Source organism: Gorilla gorilla, chromosome 14 (assembly GCF_029281585.2).
Source record: "Gorilla gorilla gorilla isolate KB3781 chromosome 14, NHGRI_mGorGor1-v2.1_pri, whole genome shotgun sequence".
In the NCBI taxonomy this organism is placed as follows: domain Eukaryota; kingdom Metazoa; phylum Chordata; class Mammalia; order Primates; family Hominidae; genus Gorilla; species Gorilla gorilla.
In genome coordinates, this window is record NC_073238.2 from 91,928,714 (window position 1) to 91,950,456 (window position 21,743).

The following is a 21,743-nucleotide window of genomic DNA, read 5'->3' on the forward strand; positions in this document are numbered from 1 at the left end:
AAAGCAATTGGGCTCGAAAATACTATTGTATCCCATGGGCTAAAATAATGTTTCTTTAAATATAGTTGAGTCACCAATTTATTCACCAAATTTTCTGATTATCTTTTATTTAGCAGACAGTAGGTGAAATGAATATAATGACAAAGATACAGGTCTCACTGGAATTCAGTCCACTAGGGAAAAAAACAGAAATAAAAACACAAACTATGAAATATTACAATAAATGCTATAAAAGAAATCTATACACATTATGTCCTGAAGGAAGAAAAGATACTAAATAAACTCAGGACAATCAGCAAGGTTTCAAAGAATGACAAAAAGTTTAACAAGAGAAAAGGAAAGGAAGAGAGGGCATTCCAGTTAAAAGGAATAGGATATAAATTAGGATTTTATAAAAGCATAAAGATGTTAAACAATATTGTATAGTCATTAAAAACACATGTAGCTGACTTTTACAGAGTATATGTGATGGAGCAAAAGTCTTCGGAAATTTACTTGGAGAGGTATGCAAAAAAACAGATAATTAAAACCTTTTTATACCACAAAACTTCATTCTAGAGATGATAAGTCCCTAACCTGCTTTCAATTAGTCAACAAAGATATACTACAAATCATGGTACTAACAGGTACCATGTGAAGTTCTGGGAACCCTTGATAAACAAGATACAATCTCTGCTTCAAGAAGCTCACATTCTAATGAGGGGAGGGAGGGTTTACACACAACTAAACAAGAAGTTATGACAGTATGCTATAACAAAAGGAGGCACACAAACTAGAGGAGAAGCTAACAAAACTTGAGGGTGGGAAGGTAGACAGTGTAGAGATAAAAGAAACCACCACATAAGATGAGGTCAAATAAAGGAGGTAGCAAGTAGCATAAAGGTTCAGAGGTAGGGGGAAAAAAGGAAGGGAAAGGGAAAAGAAATGAGAATAGAGAGAGATGAGGCTGTAGAGATAAAAGTATATCCTTCATCCTAAGGACTATGAATAGCCTTTTGGTTTTAAACAGAGAAGTGCTACTGATCTGATCTGTATTGCAGAATGAATATTCTGGAAAGAAGGTGGCTAATGGCTTAGAAGATAAGACTGGAGGTAAGGCCAGTTAAAAGGCTTTTTGCTGTCAGATAGGCAAAGAAAAGAAGCCTCAGCTAAGGAAACAGTAAGATTCTGAAAAGTAGATATTAAAAAGCTATTAAAGAATTAAGAAGGCTGAATAAACAGAACTTGGTGATTTATTTCTTTCATTGGGAGAGGAGTGAATAAAATAGGGGTATAAGATAACCAGGTTTAGATAGAAGCTGCACTCATGTGTAGACAACGGGTAATTCAGAGTTCATCTGTAGGCAGGTAGGCAGAAAAAGCATGGAATAAGTGGCAGTGTTAAATAGTACAAGCCTTTCAGAAAGCTCTTGGTGATATATTTCAAGATCATACAAATTATTATCCTTTGACCTAGTAACTGCACCCTAGGAATCTATCCTAAAGAAAACTCTAAAATATTTTTAAAGGATTTCACCTCAAAGGTGTTTACTACAACTTTATTCATTATAGCAAACATTTTAAAAATACCCAAATGAAAGTAATTAAAAACTATAATACATCTACTAAATGGAATAATATGCAGCCATTAAAATGAGATTTATGAAATAATTTTACACAGAATATGATTTTGTGTTATTTAAATTAACAATGAGATAACATTGTTCACCACTGTTTTCCAAGAATTAAAAAGAATAACTAAACCCAGGTGTGGTGGCACATGCCTGTACAGTCCTAGCTACTCGGGAGGCTGAGGCAGGAGGATCACTTGGGCCCAGTTGTTTGATGCCAGCCTGGGCAACATAGCAAGATCCTGCCTCTGCAAAAAATAAATAAATAAATAAAAGAATAATGAATACAGGTGATGCTAGAGGAAAACACTACTCTTATACACTAGTCTAGGGAGTATAAATAAATTCCTATAACATTTTTAAAACAATGTGAATTATCTGTTAAAATTTAAGACAGATATATACTCTCTGCCCCACACATTCTATTTTGGGAAAGCTCTACTATACAAACACTAATATGTAGCTCTAAGTTTAAGAATATTTATTACAGTAAAACCCACAAAAACTATCAATAACCTGAATGCCCATCAATAAATAATAGTTACATAAACTATGGTATAGCCATATTATGATATTAGGTAGTTACTGTATAGACTGTGGTAGATCCACATTTACTGACCTAGAGTGTGTTCTTCTTGTATTGTAAAATGAGAAAAAGATGTTGCAAATGTATATACATAATATTACTTTTGTAAATAAACATATGTCTACACTTTCACATATGTGTAAGTCTCTGTACATGATTATATTTTAATAGAGTAAGATATTAGACTATTAACATTTACTTTGTGGGGGGGATGGAAATGGGAAGGTAGGGATACAATACTAGCAAAACATAAAAATATATGTATTATAACACTAAGCAAAAATATAAAACAAAATTCAGTCAATGATATAACTAGAAATAAGTAAAACTTGATTAGAAGATGACAACGAAATAAAAACAATAATTGAATTAAGGAATAGGTTTATGCAAAACCTTGACCTAAATTCCTATATTACTTTAATATGGCATTTGCAATAAAGCACAAAAAAAACTTTCATGATATAATATTAAAGGGGATACAAACAGGACACCAATATCTATCACAGTATGAAATTATATGAAATAAGTAAAAAAGTGTGAGAAGTTACACCAAAATTCTACTAATGGTTCTCTTTGTATAAAGGGTTATGCTGATCTATTTTTTCTTACTTATACTCTCTAAATTCTTCATATAATACTTTAATTTAAAAAGAGACTTTTATGTGTCACTGGAATATCAGCTAATATTGGATTTGATGCGTCAAATCAAGAAAACCATAATGGTTTTAAGGGCTTAAAAAGTAATAGCAACATGCCGGGCACGGTGGCTCACGCCTGTAATCCCAGCACTTTGGGAGGCCGAGGCAGGCGGATTACAAGGTCAGGAGATTGAGGCTATCCTGGCTAAAGCAGTGAAACCCCATCTCTAGTAAAAATACAAAAAATTAGCCGGGTGTGGTGGTGGACGCCTGCAGTCCCAGCTACTCGGGAGGCTGAGGCAGGAGAGTGGTGTGAACCTGGGAGGCGGAGCTTGCAGTGAGCCGAGATAGCACCACTGCACTCCAGCCTGGGTGACAGAGTGAGACTCCAGCTCAAAAAAAAAAAAAAAAAGCAACATCAACTCAATCACTTTGAAATAAGAGGCTTTAGTAAATTTGTTTCTAATTTGTAACTAATTTTTTTCCTATGAAAATTGAATATTTTATTCTAGAAAAGCTATTGTGGATTTTTCCCAATAATAAAGTTTTGTGATTAGCATCCCAATGTTGTAAGAAAAGCAATTAAGTCATCAAGGCCAGAGCTGAAAGAGAATCAAGCTCAAAGAAAAGTATAGACTACTAAATAGCCTCCCACCACCATCACAATCATCAGCAAGCATTTATTTAGGGATTAGCACATGCTAGGCACTTTCACCCATATCCCTTAATCCTCATAAACATCCTTAGGTAGGTAGGTAAAGTTATCCCCATTTTGAAGGTAAGAAAACTGATGTTCAGGGTGATTAAATTTCCAAGGTCATAAACAGGTGGCAAAACTTAAGAAGCCGGGATGTGATCCCAAGTCTAATAACTTCAGAACAGATGCTCTCAACCACCATACTCTATAGTGAGGCTAACCATATAACTTACTTCCCAAATGAGACTCTACTGAGAATAAAAAAGGGCACTATTAAGAAATATGCCTGGACGCCTATAAAATGGGACTCTCCCACGTAAGCCAGGACATGGGTTTAGCCCATCTACAGCTCACAATTATGAAACTTGGATACTTAGAAAAAAGAAGAAAAGCTAACATTATTGGAGTTTAATTTTCCTTACGAAACAGAGTGCTGAAAAGGAATATAAAGATAAAATCATTGATATGATCATCCACTAGTTCTTCTGATGACTTCAAGAGCCCTACTTAAGAATTTCACTGAATAAGCACTTCACTTGCACAGTTAAATTAATACATCAGTCAACCCAACATAATCTAAAAAAGACAAATTATCACAAACCATTGAACTAAAATCTATAAATGAATACTATTAATACCTAAAAAGATAAATTAAAAAAATTAACTAGACTATTAATAACACAAAGATTTAAAATTAAAAAGTTCCAAATGTATGAAAAAGCAGTAATATCATTGCTTTCTTGGGTTTCAATAACACATTCCATTATAGGAGACCTGGTGTCGTAAAACAGTAACTAAATTACGTCAATAGGCCTGAAGCTGTCTGAGCAAGGCTTTAGTACAAGAACTAGGGCCCAGGCCAAGCGCAGTGGCTCACACCTGTACTCCCAGCACTTTGGGAGGCTGATCACCTGAGGTCAGAAGTTTGAGACCAGCCTGGCCAACATGGTGAAACCCCATCTCTACCAAAAGTGCAAAATTAGCCAGGTGTGGTGGTGCACGCCTATAATCCCAGCTACTCGGGAGGCCGAGGCAGGAGAATAGCTTGAAACCGAGAGGCAGAGTTTGCAGTGAGCCGAGATCGCACCACTGCACTCCAGCCTGGGCAACAGAGTGAGACTGTGACTCAAAAAAAAAGAACTAGAGCCCAGAGTTCTGATCAACTATGAAAAACTTAGTTCAGACTTGGTAAATAAAATGAGACAGAAAAGTCAGGTAAAATAATCTAATATAACCTAATTCTTAAATTCTGAAATGTTAACACAGGTAAAAGCCAATTACTAGTAAGTATAATTACTAACATACTACTAAATTTTTAGTTTCTAAAAAGTATCAACAGGCCAAAGAAATAAAAGATCTGTATGTATGGCAGCCGAAACACTAACATTTTATTTGATGTTTCTATTCCTCATGGGAGCAAAGCCACTACAATCTTTTCTAGCACAGTGCCAGAGAAGAGCCTTAGAACACTGTGCAAGTGACTCAGATCTATTTCCAAGGCCCTTGACCCATAAATTCTGATTCATTAGGCCCAGCTGATTCTGATGCAGAAGGTCATTGGATCAAACCGCAAAGTGCAAACAACTGACCTAGCGCACTAAGTCTCACACTTTGGGACCATCAGAATCACCTGGAACGCTATTAAAGCATAATTTACTGGCTGTACTCCCCCAGTTTTTTGGTTCAGTAGAGATCTGAAGTGGGGCCTGAGAACTGGTACTTCTAACAAGTGCCCAAGTGATGCTGGTCCCTTTGAGACCACCTTGAGAACCATGGCCAGAAAGTAATGAAAAGCACAGCACCTGAAAGAGAGTCCTCCATCCAATTAAAATAAAAATATTTTTTAAAAAGCAAAGGTAAGCAAAGTATGGATGCCTTAAACCTAATCAGTATTTTTTTAAATGGCTTCAGTTGTAAAACATAACTTTTACTCTATTTATACACTAATATGCTTATTGGAGAATATTTAGGAAACAAATTGTAAAGAAGAAAATAAAAAATATCTATAAACTCACCTGTCAGGAAAAAGCATTGTTAATATTTTGGTATTTATCTTTCTTGTTTTATCTCTATGGAAGTGTAAGTATATCATATTCATCTAATTTTGTTTTCTTATAAAAATTTGTTTTTTAATAAAAATTGCTTAATGGAGTGCTAAGAATAATATAAAGATAAAATCATAAAAGTGTCATATCAGAATAGTTTTTTAATTACTTAATACAGTATAAGGATTTCCAAAGTCACTGAATGACTCTGAAGTTTGATTTTTTAAAAAATGAATACATAGTTAGAATTCTCATCCAAATGCAAAAATATTCATTTAAAATAAAATAGGTTAGGCGCAGTGCCTCACACCTATAATCCCAACACTTTGGGAGGCTGAGGCAGGTGGATCATTTGAGGTCAGGAGTTCGAAACCAGCCTGGCCAACATGGTGAAACCTCGCCTCTACTAAAAATACAAAAATTAGCCAGGCGTGGTGGCGGGCACCTGTAGTCCCAGCTACTCAAGAGGCTGATGTAGGAGAATCGCTTGAACCTGGGAGGCAGAGGTTGCAGTGAGCCAAGATTGTGCCGCTGCACTCCAGCCTGGGCAACAGAGTGAGACTTCATCTCAAAATAAATAAATAAATAAACAAACAAAACATACAAGCAGGCATCACTTTGCATAGTGCTGTGTTAACTGAAACACAGAAATACGGGAACTCTGTCCTCCTTTCGCATGATTCTGGGTAACTGTGGTGACTGTGAAAGGGGAGGACATGGTTCCAATGTGCACACATTTCTGTTAATTTTAGTGCCATGGAAAGCAAGGACTGTGATAATTGAGGTTCATACTGAAGATTCCACTCAAGAAAAGATATTCACTATATATTGTTTTAACAAACATGAAGGAGGGTGATCTAAGAAAGAGTTCTACCAAAAAATAAGGACAAGATAAAATTTATGTACACCAGTAATCTGAACAAAGTGTTTCTACTGATGTTCTATATATTTAGGACTTCAGATGAAACCTATTTGTCACAAAATATACACTAAGTGCCTAGAACCTCTATCTATCTTTGGAAAGTCAGATACAACAACATAATTTCTTTAAATATTTAGCTAGTGGAGGATTTTTTTTAACTTTAAAGGGTTAGTGTTTACAATTACGTTTCACAGGTTTATGTCAAATTTTAAAATAAATGGCAAAAGAATATTCTGCAATCACCAAGTTATGTCAAGTTATCAATGCACGATTCAATGTTCCTTTATTTCCTATATGCACAAATATACTATACCTAGAGAAGAATAGCTTTTTTAGAGGGAAGAGAAAAAGAGTAACAAGATACACAGCATTAGGCAAGTAATTAAATGTGAATAATTAAGTGTAAGGATGTGCTATACTGTAGTTTAAATGTAAGAAATAGCTGCATTTTGTAGGTTCATTCATGTCGCTCAACCTAATATTTCTAAAGAAAGAAAAAACAAGTAGCAAACAGAATGGTAACTAATCTGAAAAACTTATATCAACATAAAAAATTATTAATTACCACATCAGAAACTTAATTCTATCCTGTTTTGTAAGAAATATTTAACATGCAATTTTCCCATATACTTATATAATGTAAATACTGACAGTATCTATATTAATCTCATTAAAATATTCTTTAAAGGACATTATGCAAGCAAAGCCAAACAATAGTAAATATTCACCTTATCAATCAACATCACTTATCAGATGCTATGAAGAACATTCTTCATGTGCCAAGTTTATGTTTTACAATTTAAGTTTAGTAAAACTAGAATTCACCGTGTGTATTATACATTTTACTACTTATTCCATATATTAACAAAAAGAATAGCTAGAAAAAAATATATAATGATGGTTAAATGGGTAAAAGGTTTATTTCATGCATCAAATATCATGCCATTTCTAATAAGCATTTAAAATATGCAATATCAGTAAACATTTCTAATCAAAATTTTGCCTATTGGAGGAATAAAATCATAGACTTCCATAACAATTTGTCTTAATCCTACAAAAAAAAAATTTACTGAGCAAGGAAATCTTTAGTAATACATATATTTATCTCTGCGTATTCAAATACCAATTATAACCACAGTTAAATTTTTTTTGTTTGTTTTCTTTTGAGACGGAGTCTCACTCTGTCGCCAGGCTGAAGTGCAGTGGCGCGATCATGGCTCACTGCAAGCTCCACCTCCCAGGTTCAAGTGATTCTCCTGCCTCAGTCTCCCGAGTAGCTGGGACTACAGGCGCACACCACCACGCCCAGCTAATTTTTTTGTACTTTTAGTAGTGATGGGGTTTCACCATGTTGGCCAGGATGGTCTTGATCTCTTGATCTTGTGATCTGCCTGCCTCAGCTTCCCAAAGTGCTGGGATTACAGGCGTTAGCCACCGTGCCTGGCCAGTTAAATGTATTTTTAAGCTAAGAAATTTTTAAGCTCATAAACAATGAGGAAAATATAAACAATAGACCTATCTTTGCAAATGAAACCTGCAGACCTGCCATCTTACTCTTCCTGTAAATAACTAGAATGAGGTTTTTCCAAAAAAGGACACATGAAAGCATAGTTATGCACTGAACTGGAGGGCAGCATAGCAGGACTATGTCCAAATGATAATGAGCATAAATGAGTAAGAAAATAGAAATGAAAAAGACTAAATTGAATTTTGTCCCACGGTCAAATAGATGAGTCCAAAGTCTGGGTGAAGGACAAGTTGTGAGAATATCTATTTTTAAAAAGTTGCCATTTCTAATAGTTATTGATAGTAGGCAGATGGCACAGTTCTTAATATGGCTGACTTATGCCATAAACACCCTGCTGAATTAAAAGTATGTTATTAGCACAATTATAAATACCTAAACGTATGTTATTAGAAGAATCATGAATACCCTGAATATTTTCCCATTATATGAGTTATCAGAATATTGCTAATTTTAATTTTGATGATTTCTTACCAAATTAGTTTATTGTGTGAACTTTTCAGTGGTTTCAGGATAGGGTAGGAAAGTGGATTTTCATGTACTTTTTCTCTGTAGCTACATCTTACCTCTTCCTTCCTCTAATCTGTGCCTTCTGATTACACGTTGCCGTTTTTCTTCTTGTCGTAACTGAAGGTGTTCTTCAATGTTAACCCCGGGCACTGGGACAGCTAGATGATTGGCCAAAAACAACAACAACAACAACATATATGTTATATAATAGCTATGACAGAACTACATAAAATTCAAGAAAGTAAAAGCTAGCAAAAACATTGTCTAAAACACACAATATTTTTACTTTAATAATTCTTAGTCAAAAAGGGAAAAAGAATCTCATTCTGGCTAGGCATGGTGGCCCACACCTGTAATCCCAGCACTTTGGGAGGCCAAGGCGGGCAGATCACCTGAGGTCAGGAGTTCAAGACCAGCCTGGCCAACATGGTGAAACCCCATCTCTACTAAAAATACAAAAATTAGCCAGGTGTGGTAGCGGGCACCTGTAATTCCAGCTACTCGGGAGGCCGAGACGGGACAATCACTTGAACCTAGAAGGCGGAGGTTGCAGTGAGCTGAGATTGAGCTACTGTACTCCAGCCTTGGCAACAGAGCAAGACTCCATCTCAAAAAAAGAAAAAAAAAAAAAAGAATCTCATCCCTTAAACAATATCATATTGTCAGTTACCATAAAAACAGTATTGCATACATTAATTATTATCCTAATTTATTAACATATATCTAAAAGAAATTGTTTAAACTGTCAGACTTACTGAGTTGAGGACAACTCAGTATAGCATAGTATAATCAATCAAAATTACCTAAAAGAAGATCTAAAGGTATCATTTCTTTCACTGCATCAAGAATTCCTCTTTGTCTTGCCTCTTGACCATCTAACTCTCTTGCACAGGCCTTGCAACATCCACACACAGCACAACCAGATTCTCCGGAACCACAACCACAGATCCTAGGGGGAAATACAAAAAAAAAAAAAAAGACAACTGAGATCTTCCTAATTTGTCCTTAAAACTCTTTTCTATAACTTATTTTCCACATTTTTGAAATTGTTAAATGAGTAAGCAATGAAATCACCTCTTTAGATCACGATTGTTCATTTTAAAGAAAGGATATAAATAGCAGAATAATTAAAAACAAGACTGATTAAGCTCCCAATAGGCATAATTGGTATATTTCTACAGAAAATACACACAGATTCGACTATCATCAAAGTCACTACTTTAAAAATAATCCTCTAAAAGTTTTTTTGCAGTTAGTGAAGCACCAGAAGCTTTAGGATTAAGTGACCCAGATGGGTTGGTTGGCTAAAAACAATCAAACAATGTTGCTGTCCAGCAGATAAGTGAAGGCAGGTGTTGGTAACCTTCAGCAACAGAGCCTAAGCTTGCCAGCTTCATGTAATATGTCTCCTTCCCATTCCCTATTTAATAAATGGTGCTGGGAAAACTGGCTAGACATATGCAGAAAACTGAAACTGGACCCCTTCCTTACACGTTATACAAAAATTAACTCAAGATGGATTAAATATTTAAACATAAAACCTAAAACTATAAAAACCCTGGAAGAAAATCTAGGTAATACCATTTAGGACACAGGCATGGGCAAAGACTTCATGACTAAAACACCAAAAGCAATGGCAACAAAAGCCAAAATTGACAAATGGGATCTAATTAAACTAAAGAGCTTCTGCACAGCAAAAGAAACTATCATCAGAGTGAACAGGCAACCTACAGAATGGGAGAAAATTTTTGCAATTTACTCATCTGACAAAGGGCTAATATCCAGAATCTACAAAGAACTTAAACACATTTACAAGAAAACAAAAAACCCCATCAAAAAGTGGGCAAAGGATATGAACAGACACTTCTTACAAGAAGACATTTATTTATGCAGCAGAACTTAAATTTACATGAAAACAAAACCACCCCATCAAAAAGTGGGTGAAGGATAAGAACAGACACTTCTCAAACGAAGACATTTATGCGGCCAACAAACGAAAAAAAGCTCACCATCACTGGTCATTAGAGAAATGCAAATCAAAACCACAATGAGAAAACATCTCACGCCAGTTACAATGGTGATCATTAAAAAGTCAGGACACAACAGATTCTGGAGAGGATGTGGAGAAATAGGAATGCTTTTACACTGTTGGTGGGAGTGTAAATTAGTTCAACCATTGTGGAGGACAGTGTGGTAATTCCTCAAGGATCTAGAATCAGAAATACCATTTGACCCAGCAGTCCCATTACTAGGTATATACCCAGAGGATTATAAATCATCCTACTACAAAGACACATGTACATGTACGTTTATTTCATCACTATTCACAATAGCAAAGACTTGGAACCAACCCAAATGCTCATCAATGATAGGTTGGATAAAGAAAATGTGGCACATATTCACTATGGAATACTATGCAGCCATAAAAAAGGATGAGTTCATGTTCTTTGCAGGGACATGAATGAAGCTGGAAACCATCATTCTCAGCAAACTAACCCAGGAACAGAAAACCAAACACTGCATGTTCTCACTCATAAGTGGGAGTTGAACAATGAGAACACATGGACACAGGAAAGGGAACATCACATACTGGGGCCTGTTGGGGGGTGGGGGCTAGGGGAGGGATAGCATTAGGAGAAATACCTAATGACCGGTTGATGGGTACAGCAAACCACCATGGCACGTGTATACCTATGTAACAAACCTGCACATTCTGCACATGTATCCCAGAATGTAAAGTAACACACACACACACACAAAGGAAATAAAAACATTCACACATTGGAAAGGAAAAAATAATATATATATATATATATATATATATATATATATGTATACACACACACACACACACACACAAACACATATATGTCTCCTTCCCCCTCTCTTTACATGCCTTCACCTCCCATTCTCTCCTTTCACAGAGTCCAATTACCTGTTCTTTTTCTCCTTCAGCCCTTTCATATCGATTGTGAACCATATGGGGTATATGTTGACAAAGACATTCCCAGAAACTGACTTGGGGTCAGGGAAAGTAACTTCTTAGTCACATATTTTGTAGAAGGCATAGCTTTAATGTAGTTCATCAGATCAGTTCTTGAAACTTTTGACAGCCTTGTTGAACCCCAGGTTATACAGATTTCGGAAGGTACAAAAGGAAGAACATACCTGGCAGCAGTTTAAAAGACATAGCTAGACACCCTGCGAAATGTGTCACTTTTAAAAGCACGCATTATAAACAATTTGGAAGATCACTTACTACACAGTAAAAACTATGACACAGTAATATGCCGGACTGACACTATTTTTAAAATAGTGTTTATGACACCAATTCTCAAAACTTTCCAAAAAATTGAAGAGGAGAGAACACGAATTCATTCTTTGAGGTCAGGATTACCCCAATACCAATGTCAGACAAAAGATGAAGAAAAAGAAGAAGAAAGAAGAGAAGAAAGAAGAAGAAGGAAGAAGGAAAAGAAGGAGAAGGAGGAGAAGGAGGAAAAGAAGGAGAAGGAGGAGGAGGAGGAGCAGGAGGAGGAGGAGGAGGAAAAGAAGAAGGAGGAAGAGGAGAAGAAAGAAGGAGAAGGAGAAAGAGAAGAAAGGGAGGAGGGAGAAGGGGAGGGGGAGGAGGAGGCAAAAAAAAACCCTACAGACCAATATCCCTTATGAATAATGATGTAAAAATCCTCAACAAAATACTAACAAAACAAATTCAGCAGGATATTAAAAGAATTATACACCATAACGAAGTGGGATTTACTCCTGGAATGCAACAAACGAAAATCAATCCATGTAATGTAACACATTAACAGAATGAAAGAAAAGAAACACATGATCATCTCAATTGATGTAGAAAAAGCATTTGACAAAATTCAATGCCCTTTCATAATAAAAACACTAGACAAACTAGGAATAGAAGGAAATGATCTCAACATAAAAACCACATATGAAAAACACACAGTGAACATCATAATGGTGAGAGACTGAACGCTTTTCCTCATAATATCAGGAAGAAGACAAGGATGCTCACTTTGACCAATCCTAAACAGCACTAGAAGTTCTAGCCAGAGCAATCGGACAGGAAAAGAAATAAAGGTCATCCAAAGTAGAAAGGAAGAAGTAAAATTATCTATGTTCACAAATAATACAATCTCATAAGTAGAAAACCCTAAAGGTTCCACTCAAAAAAACCAATAGAGAAAATGAATTCAGCAAAGTAGGAAGATACAAAGTCAACACACAAAAATCAGTTGTATTTCTAGACACTAACAATGAACAATATGAAAAGGAAATTACAGAAACAATTCCATAGCATCAAAAAGAATACACTTAGTAATTAACCAATGAGGTGAAATGAGAACTACAAAACATTGCTGAAAGAAATTAAAGATGACATAAGTAGAAACACATATATGTTCATGGATTAGAAGACTTAATGTTTTTAAGATGTTCATACTACCCAAAGCAATCTACAGATTCATTGTAATCCCTATCAAAATCCCAATGATGGTTTTAACAGAATAGAAAAACCTATTCTAAAATTCATAGAAAATCTCTAGGGACCTCAAATAGCCAAACAATCTTGAAAAAGAAGAACAAAGTACTCAGTTTTGACTTCAAAACTTACTACAAATCTACAGTAATCAAAACAATGTGGTGTGGCATAAAGACAGTTATACAGACCAATGGGATAGAATAGACAGCTGAGAAATCTTCCTTCACATATATGGTCAGATGATTTTTGACAAAGGAGCCAAGATGATTCAATAGAGAAAGGATAATCATTTCAATAAACATTGCTGGGAAAACTGGATCTGGACACTTCTCTAACAGCATATACAAAAATTAACTCAAAATGAATCAAAGACCTAAATGTAAGACCTAAAACTATTTAAAAAAAAAAAAAAAAACCTCTTAGAAGAAAAGGAACATCACACACCGGGGCCTGCTGTGGGGTGGGGGAAGCGGGGAGGGATAGCATTAGGAGATATACCTAATGTTAAATAACGAGTTAATGGGTGCAGCACACCAACATGGCACATGTATACATATGTAACTAACCTGCACGTTGTGCACATGTACCCTAAAACTTAAAGTATAATTAAAAAAAAAAAAGAAGAAGAAAAGATACAGTAACCCTTCACAACACTAGATCGGGAAATAATTTCTTGGATATGATACCAAAGGCACAGGCAACAATAACAAAAAAACAATAGACAACTGGACTTCATGAAAATTTTAAAAATTTTCTGCTTGAAAAGACAATGTCAACAGAGTAAAAACACAACCCACAGACACAACTTTTTATTTTCAAATCATATATCTGATAAGGAATTAATATTCAAACTACATAGAGAATTCCTAAAACTCACCAACAACAACAAAAGAAACTGACAAACCTGATTCAAAAATGAGCAAAGGACTTGAATAGCATTTCTCCAAAGATCTACAAATGGCCAAAAAGCATATGGAAAGATGCTGAACATCACTAATCACTGGAGAAATTCAAATCAAAACTATAATGAGATACTATCTCACACCCACTAGGATGCCACTACCAAAATAACAGATCATAAGTGTTAAGAAGGATGTGGAGAAACTGGAACATCTGTACACTATTGGTGGGAATGTAAAATGGTTGGCCGCTGTGAAAAATAGTATGGCAGTTCCTCAAAAGATTAAAAATAAAATTACCATATGGTCCAGCAATTCCACTTCTGGGTATATGCCCAAAAGAACTGAAAACAGGGTCTCAAAGAGCTCCTTGTACACTCATCTTCACAGCAGCATTACTCACAATAGTTACAATGTGGAAGCAACCAAAGTGTTCATCAGTGAGTGAATGGATAAGCAAAATGTGGTAATATACATACAACAGAATATTATTCAGCCTCAAAAAGCAAAGATGTTCTGACATATGTGACAACCTGGATGAACTGAGGATATTATGCTAAGTGAAATAAGCCAGTCACAAAAAAGACAAATACTCTGATTCTCTTTATATGAGAGGTACCTAGAGTAGTCAATCAGAGACAGAAAGAAAACAATAGTGGATGCCAGAGGCAGGGGAGAGGGAAGAATGAGGAGTCATTGTTTAACAGTTACAGAGTCTCAGTTTTACAAGATGAAGAGTTATGGAGATGCATGGTGGTAACAGTTGCACAACATTATGAATGGATTTAATACCACAGAACTGTCTACTTAAAAATGGTTAAGCTGGTCAATTTTATATGTATTTTATCATAGTAAGATACGTAGTCACAATTTTATAATAATTGAAGTCAGCTTAATAGTCCTTAATATTCTGATATATTCAGTTTGCTTCATTCATAAAGCAATTATTATACTTGGTTAGTATTGTCCATGTAAGTCTATGAATAATTATTATAAACTATATAAGTCTCTGGAGGAAAAAACGAAGAATAATTAATTTCAAAAGGGACCAGATAATTTATAGATTTTGTTCATGATATATACTGGCTGCTTAAGCTCAGAGAGTGGGGATATTAAATTTTATTTTTATTACATATTTTTCGAGTTAGGGGTGTTGCTATGCTGCTGAGGCTGGTTTCAAACTCCTGGCCTCAAGTGATCCTCTGGCCTCAGCCTCCCAAAGTGCTGGGATTACAGACATGGGCCACTACACCCAGCTAACACTGAATTTTAATGGAAATAGTGTTGGAGAGATCCAGGAGAATAAACTTCAATTCCAACACTGTTAAAAAATAATCATAGAATCTTTCTGCATCCAAATTAAATTTAAAAATAAAGAAGTTAGGTGCTTAAAAAACAGAAAACAGAGCCAAACATAAAGCACTACAGAATAAATATTATCCTTTGATAAAGACGACTTTATTGCTTATACTAATAATGTAAAGAAAATTTGTTTTAAAAAAATCATATCTCAGCAGCCTTAAAGAAAAGGCCTGTTATATATGACCTATTTAACTAAGAAAGGCCAAATATAAACTTAGAAATAAACTCCTATTAGATCCAGACAATATTTGGGAAGAAGCAACTATTACAGAGTTGACAAAGAGGAAGGTCAAGAGGCAGGGATGGCTGTCTTCCTTCTGGGCTTCTCTTCACAAAATTTTCTCTACTCCCCCAAATCAGCCAATTATTAGAAAGCTGATCACACAAAGAATATCCCATCATGTTACAGTGGCTGTAACTAGCAATGTAGAAAACAGATTCAAAATTTTTCCTAACATCCTAGCAGAAAACCTGCATTCTTATTCTGCCAAACTTACATATTAACTTTAAATTGACAATAATATAGAACCCTGAAAAATGTGGTCCATTGAGAACAAGGATAAATATAACAGGTATGATGTAACTTTAGAAGCAAGCATACAACGTTTCTAAATTTATAAATGGTACATTTAATTTAAAACAAAATTATATATCTAATCAAGTACTCTATATGATATCGATAATTTTATTTAGAAAAGATTCATGTTCAACAGAAAGAAATATAATAGATATCTAGCATTAAATAGGCTTTGAAAAATAATACAAATAAAAGTACAGCCCCAAGTCTTGAAAAACTTATGACCTGTTTTTAAATAATGGTTTAAATGAATCAAATGAAAGAAAGGCAACCTTAGAGATGACATTAAATTATAAATGATTATAACAAAACAATTATAAGAATTACAATACTTTCTTGGCCTTTTGGCTAAGATCAAGTGAAGATGCCACTGGTCTTTAACAAAAAAATATTAACAGTAGAGTATACTCCGGAATGATTTTGCAAAGAAATGTGTTCTGCACATGTTCTTTAGTAGGAATCATTCTCTCTTACCCTCCGGGAACTCTGTCTGGCCGTCCACTACTGACACAGCTGGCTCCATAACCTGTACAGTCTCCACAGACAGTGCAAACCATGCACTGCTCCAGCTTCCATTTGTGCATGCCTGGAGGACACATCATAGACTTCTCATCTTTTTCATCTAGTTCTTCTTCCAGGTCTTCATCCATTGCTGTTGCCATATTTTCAACTCCAAACCCTATTTGACAGATCAATTTGTAATTTTTATACAGATTACTTTCATGTATAAAAGATGGATGACTGTATTTCCCAGTTTAAAAAATGACAGCATGCTAATCCAAGCAATTATACAAAGAAATGCTTAAATTTGAGTAACAAAAATAAATTTTAATTTAGGGACCACTAATAAACACTCTCCCCATTTCATTTCTGCAAAAGAAGGCAGGGAAGGCTATTGTCAAATGTCTCTTGGCTGTTACCTTCTGTCAATCATACTTTTAAATCTTTTCCTGTTTTCCATCCTCACTACCAACACTTTCATTCAACAGACCAAAGAAAGCCTCCCAACCATCCTCCAAGCCAAGAGTTCCCCACTCTAGATCATCCTCCTACTGCCACCAATCACCCTCCCAAAGCACATGATGACTTCATAATTTACAAACCTCCAATGACCTTCCAAGGTCTTCAGAAGAACAAAACTCAGCAAGAGGCAGTAGGCACAAGATGGCTCCTAATTTTCTCCAATCTCATTTCTTTTCCCTCTGCTCTCCAAACACCCTGTGCCCTTCCATATGCTCAGGGCCTTTGTTCATTCTTGCTCCCTCTGCCTCTTCCTTCCTTATTTACAAGATGTCTCTGCCTATCTCATCTAGCAGAGAAACTTCAGCCTTCAAAAATTCAGCTCAGAAGCCATTCCCTATTAAAGCACTTGCTACCTTTTCCAGGCAGTTAGTCACTACCTCCTCAGTGCCTGTTTATACCTCACTTACAACTTTTTTAAATGGTGTTACAATACAATTCATTCATCTTTTTTTCTAAATTGAACACCTACTATACTCCAGGGATTCCTTCACGGCAAGAAATCAGCAAACCTTTTATAAAGAGCCAGTAAATAATTTAGGCTCTGTGGCCCATACAAATCTTTGTCACATTTTTTATAATCCTTACAATGTAAAATCAATTTTTAGCTTAGAGGGCTATATAAAAAATGACATCAGGTTATACTCTGCAGACCTCTGCTCTAGAAACTGAAGACGGTAATACCGAGCTGTTATAAAGCTTATAATGTAGTGAGAAAGACAGACATTAATCAAATAACCAAATAAAAATGTAAACTACAACTGGTAGGGTTTTGAAGGAACACAGTGTTATAAGACCCTATGACAGGAGAACAAATCTGTGGGAGTCAAGTAATTATTTTTTATATCTGACTTTCCTAAAGGATCTAAGTTATGAGGTTAAGTCTTGCTCATAATATCTCTTATTCTTAGTCAATCTTATTCTCCCACACCTATCACATCCATTTAACATACAGCTATCACTCAATACAGGTCTATCTAATCAAGAAATAAACTCATAGCATATATAGCCTTTTGGGGTTTTGCCACTTCTACTCTATGAGCAAGCAGAAAAATTAGATAACCAAGCATCAGCTAGCTATATCTAGGATTAGAATAAAGTGATCCTGAAGGAAGCCTCAGTGACTATTTTTAATAATCATAGCTAAAATGTACTGAGCACTATTTGTAACTAGCTCTATAAGCATTACTCATTTAATCATTCCAATACTGGAACTATTATCCTCAAATTAATCTTTACAGTCAGTGGAATCTCAATCACAATGCCAAGCAGATAAAGCTGGTTCTAATTTATATGGAAAATAAAATCTCTCACCAGGCTACATTCATCAAAAATTTATAAAGAAAAAGGTTGAAAATTTTGACATCAAAATTTTAAAATTATATATAACAAATGAAACTAAACCACAGGTTAGTCAAAGATATATAAAACATAATACGTAAAAAAGCTCCTACAAATCAATTTTTAGTAAGTAAAATAAAGTTTGAAGAGATGTTCAAACTCAGTATTAATAATCAAGGGAATGAAAATTAAAAGAAAAGTGAGAAAACCAGCAGTTCTACTCCTAGGTATATACCCAAAAGACATGAATAAACACTTTCACCAAAAGACATTTACTAGAATGTTCACAGCAACATTATTCATAATAACCAAAACTGGAAACCATCCAAATGCCCAAATACTAGAAACAATTTTAAAACGGTAGTATCTATATATAATTTAATAGAACAAAAATGAACAATCTATAACTACTTGTAACAATATGTATGAACTTCATAAACATAAAACAATAAAAAGAAACTGGACACAAAAGAGTTCATACTGCATGATTTCACTTATATCAAGTATAAAAAGAAAACTAATTTATGGTAATTAACTGAAGGGCAGAGAGGAACATAAAGTGGGGCTTTCTGGGGTGCTGGTAATATGTGGTTTCTTAATCTGGGTGCTGATTACATGAATAAAATCAACTTGAGAAAATTCATCAAGATACTATGTATATTTTCCTGCATGCATATTATACTTCAATGTAACAAATAAAAAATTACAGTATCACTTCATAGCCACCAAATTGACAAAAATCAGTCTGTCAATATCAGATGTGATGTGGAAAATGCAACTCTACTGGTGAGAGTATAACTGTTACAATCTCTTTCAAGAAAAATCCAGTAAAACTGAAATCCACAATAGAGCAATTACATCAGAGAAAGTCTCACAGGTTTGCCAGGAAACATTTATAAAGGAGGTTTTAAACTCATTTATAGCAATGAAAAATTGGAAATAAGCCCATCCATCAACAGGAGAATGGATACACTATAGCATGTTCACTATGTGGTATATTACACATTAGTTAACATGAATCATTTAGATTTATATGTACCAACATGGACATATTTCTAACAGAATGATGAGAAAAAAAAATTTGTAGAAAAATATAAATAACAGATTAGCACTTATAAAAACACACAAAACAGTAGTATATTTTATGTGTAAAACAGACATCATTATGCAATATTATTTTACACATAAAATATAAAAGAACATGTAAAAATATATAAGAACATGATTGAACGTATGCTTATCAAAGTCATGGTCGCGGTTAGCTCTGGGGAGAAATGGAATATGATAATAAGCCTTGGAAGGGGGATATGGGGCACTTGAATCTTATCTGTGATTTTTTTTAACTGAAAAAAAATGACAAGACATGGTAGAGACACAATTTTTTAATATTTCAATATGTTCTGTACTTTCCTGGTTTAAATAAACTTTTAAAATATTCCTTTATGTTCGTTTTAAATTGATATATAACTGTTGTACCTATTTATGGCATATATGTGAGTTTTCATACATGCATACTATGTCTAATGATCAAATCTGGGTAACTGGGATCAAGTCAAGGTAACTGGGATATTCTAAATCCTCTCTTCTAGCTATTTTGAAATACACAATATGTTGTTGTTAACGACATGCACCCTACTCTGCTCCTGAACATTAGAACTTATTCCTTCTCTCTAACTGTATTTTTGTACCTATTAACCAACCACTCTTCCTCTCCCCCTCCCACTATCCTTACAAGTCTCTGGTAATCACTATTCTATTTACTATCTCCGTGAAATCAATTTTTTAGTTCCCATATATGAGTGATATTTGTCTCTGTCCCTGGTTTATTTTATTTCAGTTAACATCATGTCCTTCAGTTCTATCCATGTTTCTGCAAATAACAATATTTCATTCTTTTTTAGGGATGAATAATATTCTATTGTGTATGTACCACATTTTCTTTACTCATTCATCTGTTGATGGATACTTAAGTTGATTCCATATCTTGATGTTGTGGATATGGCTATGATAAACCTGAGAATGCAGGCATCTCTCTGACATACAGATTTCCTTTCTTTTTGATACATATACCCAGAAGTGGAATTGCTAGATCATGTGGCAGTTCCATTTTCAGTTTTTTGAGTCACCTTCATACAAATGAAAAATCTATGTTTTCCATAGTTGCTGTACTAATTTACATTTCCACTAGCCATGTATGAGCACTCCCCTTTCTCCACATTCTCCCCAGCATCTGTTATGACTCTGCAATCAGTATGCACTGTATGTGTCTTACTGTACTCATCTGCTTTCTAATTCATTACTTACCAACAGGGTAGGTATGATTCTTATTAAAAAAATCTTTTAACAATTTTACTTTGATTATTACAAAATGTCACTGGAGAATCTAGAACATAGGTGTAAATGTACGCTCAATTTTCACAAGAGTTTCAGAATAAGGAAACAATGTTGTTTAGTTCAGACTTCTTATAAAACATAATCTGAATATATATTCATATTATATATTAAAAAAACCCGATTCTCCCCTTTGTCCTAGCAGTTATTATCCAAAACAAGTTCACTAATTTAGTAATAAATCAAAGTATTTCCATTGTGAAGTAATCCATTTCTTTTCTTTCTTTTGTTCCTTCTTCATTTGCCAATATATTCTAGTAACTTGCTCATTTTTAAAGTGATGCATTTTAAATACACACACAGACACACGAATAAGGCAAAGACAAAGAATGGTGGGTTTCTGAGATCCAGATGAGTCTGACATCAAAGCCTCAAAAAAGAAAAACCAGGTTTTATTAATTTATACAGCATTAATCCTCGAAATTATTGGTACTTTAACCAAAGTTCAATGCTTAGTTCTAATAATATATATGTATGGTTTAATCTCTTGACCAAAATCAGAAATTGGAGTGAAAGTTATAAACATAACGATAGCAGCTAGATATAAAAATTGAGGGCAAGAAGTAGACATGCTATTTACAACCACAACAACAAAACAAGACCACAGCAAACAGGGCAATCAAAGGAGAAAGCCCTTTGTTCTCTTCAATGGCCTGAGGGTTGGAGCAAAGGATATTGTGAAGAAGGTGTGTCTACAATTTAGTCTTTTCTTGGTAAAGTGTCAGATATTCATAAGGATCACTCTTAGTTGTCAAGAACAGGTTAAATTACAGGTAGCATGTGCTGTTAAATGGGAAGATAATATTTGCCAGAAAGATTGCTGCCAAAAATGGTTAAAATTTAAAACATGTGGTATAACAGCAGCTAACAAAAAAATGTTTGGAAAAGACTTTTCTGGAGTAATGTAGTCATCAAAGATGCTAAGCCAAAGAAGCACTATTTTATGTAGAATTTAGCAGACGATTTGAGTAAGCCAGCACATTTGCTCAAAAATAAAAAATCTAAAGTGTATTTGTTTTTCCAGTGATATTTTATCAGTAAATATTATCAAATAAATAAGAAATTCAGTGGTTTTCCTAATTCACAAATATAAAGTCAAAGAGCCACTCAAATCCAATTAAAAAA

At 34.6% G+C, this 21,743-nt stretch overlaps 1 protein-coding gene across 20 annotated transcripts in view; it reads right to left on the minus strand.

Moving 5' to 3' along the window:
- Positions 1 to 21,743, minus strand: part of MYCBP2 (MYC binding protein 2) — a 283,201-nt gene that overhangs the window by 190,622 nt on the left and 70,836 nt on the right. For all 20 annotated transcript variants that reach the window (XM_055360105.2, XM_055360102.2, XM_055360098.2 and 17 more), the window contains exons 15-17: positions 16,341 to 16,545; positions 9,337 to 9,482; positions 8,590 to 8,691 (exon numbers count right to left, since the gene is read on the minus strand). In XM_055360105.2, the coding sequence (XP_055216080.2) occupies positions 8,590 to 8,691; positions 9,337 to 9,482; positions 16,341 to 16,545 (453 nt within the window). The remainder of the gene's footprint in view (positions 1 to 8,589; positions 8,692 to 9,336; positions 9,483 to 16,340; positions 16,546 to 21,743) is intronic.